The sequence below is a fragment of the Ranitomeya variabilis genome, chromosome 4, assembly GCF_051348905.1.
Source record: "Ranitomeya variabilis isolate aRanVar5 chromosome 4, aRanVar5.hap1, whole genome shotgun sequence".
Taxonomy (NCBI): domain Eukaryota; kingdom Metazoa; phylum Chordata; class Amphibia; order Anura; family Dendrobatidae; genus Ranitomeya; species Ranitomeya variabilis.
The window spans coordinates 753592413-753602018 of NC_135235.1; the positions used below are offsets into that span (position 1 = coordinate 753592413).

The 9606-nt window shown below is 42.8% G+C and overlaps 1 protein-coding gene across 2 annotated transcripts; it reads right to left on the reverse strand.

Moving 5' to 3' along the window:
- Positions 1-399: 399 nt before the first annotated feature.
- On the reverse strand, positions 400-9275 carry LOC143766838 (uncharacterized). 2 transcript variants are annotated; one of them, XM_077254822.1, is made up of 7 exons: positions 9097-9275; positions 6451-6600; positions 6142-6321; positions 5936-6059; positions 5755-5852; positions 5466-5556; positions 400-2590 (listed from the first exon to the last, which is right to left on the reverse strand). In XM_077254822.1, exons 2-7 carry the CDS (start codon positions 6526-6528, stop codon positions 1398-1400), a joined length of 1764 nt encoding a protein of 587 aa, XP_077110937.1. In that variant the 5' UTR covers positions 6529-6600; positions 9097-9275; the 3' UTR covers positions 400-1397. The 2 variants fall into 2 exon arrangements, with proteins under 2 accessions (XP_077110937.1, XP_077110938.1); XM_077254823.1 differs by having other exon boundaries at positions 400-2587; positions 9097-9266.
- Between the last annotated feature and the right edge of the window lie 331 nt (positions 9276-9606).

Sequence of the window (9606 nt, forward strand, 5' to 3'; positions counted from 1 at the left end):
TGTGCTGTGCTTTCACTTTCACTTTGCGGCGCTCAGTCAGTGTGGGAAGCAGACGGCGGGGGCCGCGAATGTGAGTATGTACTGTTTTTTTTACATTTTACACTGGTAACCAGGGTAAACATCGGGTTACTAAGCGCGGCCCTGCACTTAGTAACCCGATGTTTACCCTGGTTACCAGTGTAAAATATCGCTGGTATCGTTGCTTTTGCTGTCAAACACAACGATACACGGCGATCGGACAACCAAATAACGTTCTGAACTTTATTCAGCGACCAGCGACATCACAGCGGGATACTGATCGCTGCTGCGTGTCAAACTAAACGATATCGCTAGCCAGGACGCTGCAACGTCACGGATCGCTAGCGATATCGTTACAAAGTCGTTTCGTGTGAAGGTACCTTTACACTAACAAAAGTCTGTTTTCTTGACCAACCAGAAATCAACACTTGAAAACCAATTTGAAAACCAACATACAGATAACATTCTATTATTCTTCATTTGCTAAAAATAGTTTTCTGGTTAATTAAGATACAATGCTGTATGTTGCTGGGTCGTGTCACACTGGGCCAGTCACTCCGTGACATTTTCATACTAAATAATGGCACAGATCCTCCATACATTATGGTTGCACATATCCCTAGTCTTTATAACGATATTGCCCTCATTCCTTGACAGCATGGCCATTAGTTAGAAGCTGCTATTGATCTTTGCAGTAGGTAAGTTTTCCCTGAGTGGTACATATTGGGCCATTTGAAAATGGGAGTTTAGCCTAGGACAGTTTGCACTACTAATTAACAGCTGTTACAATACCAAACTAGGGCAGTCACAATAGGATAAAAACACAAGAATTATACTGTATTTTTCACATACTATCTATTCCTGACACTGCAGTGGCTTATAAACTTATGAAGTATATAGTTTGAGGTCTGGGATCTGCCAATATGTGGCTGGTTTTCTGACTGTTTCGGATAACATGATACATGGTTTTAGTTTTTTGTCTAGTTTTGCTTAAATATAGGTCAATATTAAATAGTCTCCTGATGAGTCGCCTTTGGTGAGGACGATGAAACCCATAGAAATGAGAGGCTTGGAGAGTGAGTGTGTATACGTCACCTCACTCTATATACTGAACTGTGGGGAACATGTTTTTTCTATTAGTCACCTACTGACTAACCTCCAGAGAGTGAATTATGAGTATAGTTTTACATTTGGAAGTAATAAAGTTCAGTTTTATCCTTTTTTCAGCAAACATGAGGAATGACAAGAGATAACCCATTTAAGAAGATTCAATTCTGGTTAAAACTATTCCAACATTATGAACATAAAAAAGGCTTCTCCCCTATGTGATGTCTCTGATGTTTATTAACAGTTGATTTCCAAGTAAAGTATTTCCCACATTAAGAAAATGAAAAAGGCTTCTCCTCTGTATGACTGCTCTGATGTCTAACAAGAAGCTCTTTTCTGTTAAAACATATCCCACATTCCGAACAGGAAAAAGGCTTCTCCCCTGTGTGAGTTCTATGGTGCCTAACCAAATCTGATTTCAGGTTAAAACATTTCCCACATTCTGAACAGGAAAAATACTTCTCCCCTGTGTGAGTTCTATGGTGCCTAACCAAACCTGATTTCAGTTTAAAACATTTCCCACATTCTGAACAGGAAAAAGGCTTCTCCCCTGTGTGGGATGTCTGGTGACTAACAAGAAGCCATTTCTGGTTAAAACCTTTCCCACATTCTGAACAGGTAAAAGGTTTCTCCCCTGTGTGGATTCTTTGATGGCTATCAAGATTTATTTTCCATTTAAAACATTTCCCACATTCCGAACAGGAAAAAGGCTTCTCCCCTGTGTGAGTTCTATGGTGCCTAACCAAATCTGATTTCCGGTTAAAACATTTCCCACATTCTGAACAGGAAAAATACTTCTCCCCTGTGTGAGTTCTATGGTGCCTAACCAAACCTGATTTCAGGTTAAAACATTTCCCACATTCTGAACAGGAAAAAGGCTTCTCCCCTGTGTGGGATCTCTGGTGACTAACAAGATGCCATTTCTGGCTAAAACCTTTCCCACATTCTGAACAGGTAAAAGGTTTCTCCCCTGTGTGGATTCTTTGATGGCTATCAAGATTTATTTTCCATTTAAAACATTTCCCACATTCTGAACAGGAAAAAGGCTTCTCCCCTGTGTGAGTTCTATGGTGAATAACCAAATTTGATTTCCGGTTAAAACATTTCCCACATTTTGAACAGGAAAAAGGCTTCTCCCCTGTGTGAGTTCTATGGTGCCTAACCAAATCTGATTTCCGGTTTAAACATTTCCCACATTCTGAACAGGAAAATGACTTATTTGCTTTAGAAGCAGATTGTCTTTTAATGCCTCGTTTATGACTTTGATTTTCCTTAGTAGTTAGCAATGATTTAGAAGATGGGACCTGTTTCATAGGACCAGATGACAGATCTTTGCTGTGAATGGATGATGATATATCTGAAGTAATGGCATTCCCTTCAGTTGTATCTTGTAGGATCTCAAGATCATCAGATTTAAAAACTGAAGAGGTCAACTGTCCCTCTGATCTCCTGGTACAGTCATCTGCTAAGATAAAAAAAAACATTTTTTTTATAAAATATCCTTGAGTTTTATATTTTTGAACATTTCAACTTAAACCATCCATAAAAATGGCAAGCTATGTAAAAACTTTAACTATTTACCAAACAATAACTGTTCACAGTCTAAGGCCGGGATCACACATACACGAGATACATCCGAGTCTCGCAGGTGAAAACCCAGCTCTGGCGCCGGAAATCCGGAGCAGAACGTGTAGCCGCACAGCAACACATGGAGCCGCATGCTCCGTTCTGGAGTGCCGGCGCCAGAGCTGGGTTTTCCACCTGCGAGACTCGGACGTATCTCGCATATGTGTGATCCCGGCCTAATAGAAAACCTTGTTGGATGAACCAGTAGTGTGTGGTGTTCAACTGTTTGTTCATCCTGCCTCCCAAATATTGAATAAAAAGAATCAATCAATGTTATGTAGGCAACAATAATACCAATTCTCATCTCACAAAAAAACAAGTCCCCTGTCAGGTCCATCATCGATCAATGGATAATCAGAGGTTAGAACATAGCACGGAGAGTCTCCCAATAATTAAAACTTAACTTTTAATCACTAAGATAAAATGGACAAACTAACATGACAAAATTAACACATGTGAATAAGGTGCTCATGCAAGCCAGTGCTCAAGATAAAAAATTGGTTTGGTCTCACCAATGGGAACGACAAATGTCCACAACAGGTTCCTCCTGTTGCCTTCTCTAGATAGGAGAGGAGGAAAGAGGGAGGGGGTATAGGGCTTTACTAAACTCCCTGTCGTGATCCTTGTATTGCTCCTGTCCTAACAAGGACAGGCCCCAAGTATACCCTGCTAGGGACAACCACCATCCACTGCATATAGTATATAAGTCTCCATACGTGTTTCCTCCCCAGTCACACGAATTCATTAGGGGAGTTCATTTGAAGCCAATGGGACAAAGTATGCAAAAAATTAAGTATCCGTCATCTAAGTAACCCTGCAGTGCCAGGGTACCTATCAATGGGTGTGACAATTTATGTCACTGCCTATGGGTAGTCATGAATCCCCGTGACTGGGGAGGAAACGTGTAGGGAGACCTATATATTAGATGTAGTGGATGGTGATTGTCCCTAGCAGGGTATACTTGGGGCCTGTCCTTGTTAGGACAGGGGCAATACAAGGGGCATGACAGGGAGTTTAGTAAAGCCCTATACCCACTCCCTCTCTTTCCCCCCCTATTTAGAGAAGGCAACAGGAGGAACCTGCTGTGGACATTTGTCTGTTCCCATTGGTGAGATCAAACCAATTTTTATCTTGAGCACTGGTTTGCACGAGCACCTTATTCACATGGGTTAATTGTGTCATGTTAGTTTGTCCATTTTAGCTTAGTGATTAAAAGTTACGTTTTAATTATTGGGAGACTCTCCGTGCTATATTCTACTGATATGCCTGAGGGTATTGTATAGGTGTGACCCATCTCACACTTTTTCTAGGTTTGAAAAACAGGTTCCCACACTATTAGTAGCTCAAAGGCTGTTAAAAAGCAACAGAGTTTCTATAAACCAATCCAGCAAAATCCGCTCTCCCTTCTGAGTCTTGCAGTGTGCTCAAACACCATTTAGGATCCCTGTATTTAGCAATATTATAGTGAGAATAATCCACTTACTCTGCGGTGTGTGTCTCCTGGAGCACAATCTGGGCACTATGTGCTGGGTAATAAAATGGCAAATGTGTAATTTTGACATCCAATTTGTGCTAATTTCCAGAAAGTGGATGTGGATTCAAAATATTCACTCCTCCTACACACGTGGTCAAAATTGTTGGTACCCCTCGTTTAATGACAGAAAACCCCACAATGGTCACAGAAATAACTTGAATCTGACAAAAGTAATAAATCAAAAATCTATGAAAATGAACAAATAAAAGTCAGACATTGCTTTTCAACCATGCTTCCACAGAATTAAAAAAAAATAAATAAAATTCAGGAAATAGACCTGGACAGAAATGATGATACCCTTAACTTAACCGCTTTGTGACCGCCAACGGTAGATAAACGATAGCGCTGCACAAGGCCCTGCCAGCGCCGACGTTTATCTACCCTTTGTCTATGGTCGGCGGTTTTGTGCTCATCAGGACCCCCATGTACCTTATAACGCGGGGATTCTGGCGCACAACACATCCTGTGACCCCCAACCTCATTGAGACTTGATTGGTTCAGGTCGTGATGACATCAGCGTCACACCAGCCAATGAGACAAATCACTAATAGTGTGTTGTAGCAATTAACTTTCCCTGGCGATCTGCCTCATAAAAACACTGTTTCTCCTCAAATCTCCTGTGTGTGAGAGATTAGAGGAGAATCAGTGTTACAAGTGCTGCTGGTAACAGCTGAGTCAGTCAGCGATCTTGTTATAAAGTAAAAATAACAGATAAGGCAGGTTAGGGTTAGTGCTATAGTTAGGGTTAGTGTTGGGGCTAAAGTTAGGGTTTATTCTAAAGTTAGGGTTAGGAGAAATGCCTCCTACTCAGGGAACAATGCCCAGTACTAGCGCTGTCCCTAGTGCTCGTGAGTTGGTGCACAACAATGTCCAAAGGGCTTTGCCTCTTGATGTAGCATTTCCCAGATTGGAGGATTCGGATTCGGCTACTCCAGTCATCCCTAATTTTACTGCCATTCCTGGTATAAATGTGGAAAATTTAGGATCAATTTTTTTTAAATTTGTTTGACAGATAGCTTGCTGGAGCATATTGTCCTACAAATTTATGTGTGTCCCAATTCATCAGCCAGAATCCATGGCTATCATGGTAATACGGCCGGACTACACCACCGATAAAGCAGCCACAGCCGGTGACTGAGAAGAATCTGTGACTTCTCGGTATTTAGTTGTCACTACTCACCTGGGTGGTCATATGTGGGAATCTCCTCTTTACACCACTCATCCCCCCTCACATATGTCTCTGTAGTATTAATATGGGTCAGATCTTCACCCTGAAACAAATATTATAAAAGTCACCGACAGATGGAGAAGTCCCATCTATGACCAGCTCTAATCCTGCCATCTCCACCGTTCTCATTACACAAGTATAAAACATATAATACTGGTGGATAAAACAAGACTGAGCACAAGACCTTCACCGGCGTCTACACATCATAGGGGAGATCTCCTGACACCTTCTCTCCATCTACCTGATGATCCTGAGGAGCATCGGGATCTTCTTGGTTACAGTCCTGTGGAAGAAGAGGATGGGGACATCTCTCTGGTGTTGTCCTCTTACTGGATAGATCTATAGGAAACACATACAGGGAGTGAATTCATTCTTTACATACAGATAATTATAGGCCGTGTGTATTTAGTCCTGTCTATTACCTGGAGATGTGAGGGGCTGGGGAACCTCCATTATGACGTTCTTGTACAGATCTCTGTGTCCTTCTAAATACTCCCACTCCTCCATGGAGAAATAGACAGCGACATCCTGACACCTTATAGGAACCTGACACACACAATGATACCGTCATCCCCCGATCCCTTCATAGTGTTACTGTATAATGTCCCAGCATTCCCAGCAGTGTCACCTCTCCAGTCAGCAGCTCAATCATCTTGTAGATGAGTTCTAGGATCTTCTGGTCATTGATGTCCTCATGGATCAGGAGGTGAGGTGGAGGCCCCGTGATTGGGCTCAGGGGTCTTCCCCATCCCTCAGACACAGGGTCCTGACAGCGATCACTAGAGGTCTTCTTCACCACTGTGTAATCCTGGTAATGGAGAGACACATTAATAAATCTCACTACAGACATTTCCAGAGTCCTCACCTCTCCAGTTCTGTCCATCTGTTATTCCCATAGATAAGAATGATGTAATGTGATGTCATCAGAATCTCTCACCTCTCCAGTAAGCCGGAAGAGGATCTCTAGGGTGAGGTGTAATATCCTCTCCGCCATCTTGTCTCTCTCCATATCCATCTTTGATGGGTAAATCAGGTAAATTCTCTGTTGTAGAAGATCTTCACTGAGAGGATCCGATATTGTAGAGACCTGAATGAGAAGATGGGCCGATGTAACATCATAAGAATCCTGTGTAATAATACAATTACTGGAGATAAGAAGGGAAACATATGAGGAGATTTATGATTTTACAGTATTTAGTTTCCTTCTTTACATCTACTAATAAATCCTATATATTTAGGTATTACACTGACAGCAGTGATGATACACGGTACTACAGTAGTACAGGGCATCACCGGAGCCATCAGAGGTTTGTATGTTGGATGATCGCACTGATCAGAGGGGTTTAACAATGGTTCATATATTCTATAGAGTCATTACACAGTGATCTATTACATGTGTTTATTTCTGTTAATGTTGATGATTATGGCTTACAGCTAATGAAATCTCAAAAGTCATTATCTTAGCAAATTTGAATAATTAAAGGGAACCTGTCACCTCTTTTGGCCGCTACAAAATGCGGCCACTGCCTTCAGGGCTGATATACAGCGTTCTATAATACTGTAAATAGGACCCCGGCCCGAACTGCAAGATAAGAAAAATAATTATATTATGCTCACCGGGGGGGGGGGGGGTGTTGACGTGGGGGGAGGGCGGTACGGTGCGATCCGATGTGTGTCGTGGGTTCGGGTCCTGTCATGTTCCCAATGGCAGGGAATTTGTCAACATAATACGGGCAAAAACAGGACGAGCTCTAGGGTGATGGAACCTGAGCTGACCGCGACCCTGAACCTCAACACTCAACTAACAGCAGCCGGGGAACGTTCCTGGGGGGACTCTAGACGTCTCGCACCAGCCGGAGATCTAGCTTCCCCTATCAGAAGAATAATAGACCTCTCTTGCCTCCAGAGAAATATTTCCACAGAAATAGCAGCCCCCCACATATAATGACGGTGAAATGAGAGGAAGGCACAAACGTAGTTATGAAAACAGATTCAGCAAAATGAGGCCCGCTTAAGCTAGATAGCAGAGGATACAAAAGGTGAACTGCGCGGTCAGCTTAAAAACCCTTCAAAATACCATCCTGAAATTACTTGAACTCATGTGCCAACTCATGGTACATGAGTGGTAATTTCAGCCCACTAGAGCAACCAGCAGCAGAGAATTACATATCTGCAAGCTGGACTAAAAACATGAAAGCAAACATGAAACAGGGAAATCCAGACTTAGCTTGTCTTGAAGGCCTAGGAGCAGGTAGCAAAGGTAACAGAGACACACTGATACATTGATAGCCGGCAAGGGAATGACAGGAAAGCCAGGTTAAATAGGAAACACCCAGCCTCTGATGGACAGGTGGAAACCAGAGACCGCAACCCACCAAAGTCACCCAGTACCAGTTGTAACCACCAGAGAAAGCCCAAAAACAGAATCCACAACAGGGTCCTCCCATTTTCTTGCTTCATCGCTACCCAGCACAAGAAGAAAAAGATATGCAAACCAACGGGATCCACCTTAAATAGTCAATTTTATTGTAAAAAAATAGTAATCCACAGGTAACATATGGAATTAATTTATCCAAATAACTAGGATATTGTAGTACTGCAGTATATCTATTTCCCTGATTATCTCTCTATAGGGGTCTGCTTTTATTTGCTTACCAACTGTGTGCACGCATGCCGTGTTGAACCAGATAGGATCCATGACGTATTTCTTCCCGATACTAGCCTGGAGTATATGTTACCTGTCATAGTACTCAGGGGGGTCAGTTGGCAGTAAACAATATGCTTCTTATATGTATATTTGACTAAGATTGCTGTACCCGCATACCTAGCAATTTTTTCTTTGTGGTTATTTCTCCTGTCCCACATATGCTGTGAAGTATTAGCTTCCTTCATTCCCTCGGGTAAAATTACTCATGGCCTATTCAGCCATACTAGTGTTTTAAATGTTTTTATATGTATGTTTTGCCTGGTTCTGTTTGTGGATTACTATTTTTGTACAATAAAATTGACTATTTAAGGTGGATCCCGTTGGATTGCATATCTTTTTCTTTTTGTGTTCGGTAACTATTCATATGCAATGGTTGATCCCTAACTTTCGTATTGGAGTGGTGCCCGCTTTTCTCTATCGCTACCCAGCATCGCGCTCCTGCGCAGGAGTACTTATCAGCCCTGTTGAGGGCAGAGGAGAGTACTGCAGTGCGCTGGGAAAGATCAGAGGCCTAGTGCCAGCGCACTGCAGTACTTTACTTCTGCCCTCAGCAGGGAATATAAGTACACCTGTGCAGGAGCGCGATACGGGGGAGCGATGAAGCCAGCAGGAGGGGGGTGCCAGACCCGGACCTGCGACACCCATAGGACCAGACCGCACCGTACCGCCACCCGGAGGAGCATTATAAAAATTATTTTTCTTGTCTTGCACATCGGATCAGGGGCTTATCTACAGAAAGGCAGTGGCAGCATCTTATCTCAGCCACAACGGCTGACAGGTTCACTTTAACAAGAAACACCTGCAAAGGCTCCTAAGCGTTTATAAAGGTCCCTTAGTCTGTTTCTGTAGCTCCACAATCATGGGGAAGACTCTGACCTGACTGATGTCCAGAAGGCGTCAATGACACACTCCACAAGGAGGAGAAGCCACAAAAGGTCATTGCTGAAGAAGCCGGCTGTTCACACAGTGCTGTATCCAAGGATATTAATGGGAAGTTGAGTGGAAGGAAAAAGTCTGGTAGAAAAAGGTTCACAAGCAACCGGGATAACCGCAGCCTGAAAAGGATTGTTAAGAAAAGGCCCATTCAATAATGTGGGGGAGATTCACAAGGAGCGGACTGCTGCTGGAGTCATTGCTTCACCACACACAGACGTCTCCAGGACATGGACTACAAGTGTCACATTCCTTGTGTCAGCCACTCATTACCAATAGACAACGCCAGAAGCGTCTTAGGGAATGTTTCCACGGTCAGGATTGCATCAGGATTTGACGCAGGTAAAATCTGCACCTGAGGTCACTGGCAGGTCACCTGCGATTTTGATACGTTTTTCGATGCGTTTTTTTCATGCGGATTTGTGTGTGTTTTTGTAAGCTCAATAAAGATAT

Excerpts from the sequence above, each read along its gene's own strand:
- LOC143766838 (XM_077254822.1), bottom strand. The coding sequence starts at position 6,528 with ATGGATATGGAGAGAGACAAGATGGCGGAGAGGATATTACACCTCACC. Across the intron at positions 5,557-5,754 it reads ATGCTCCTCAGGATCATCAG|GGTGAAGATCTGACCCATAT; the intron begins GTAGATGGAGAG and ends TATTTGTTTCAG. Across the intron at positions 2,591-5,465 it reads TCCCACATATGACCACCCAG|CAGATGACTGTACCAGGAGA; the intron begins GTGAGTAGTGAC and ends TTTTTATCTTAG.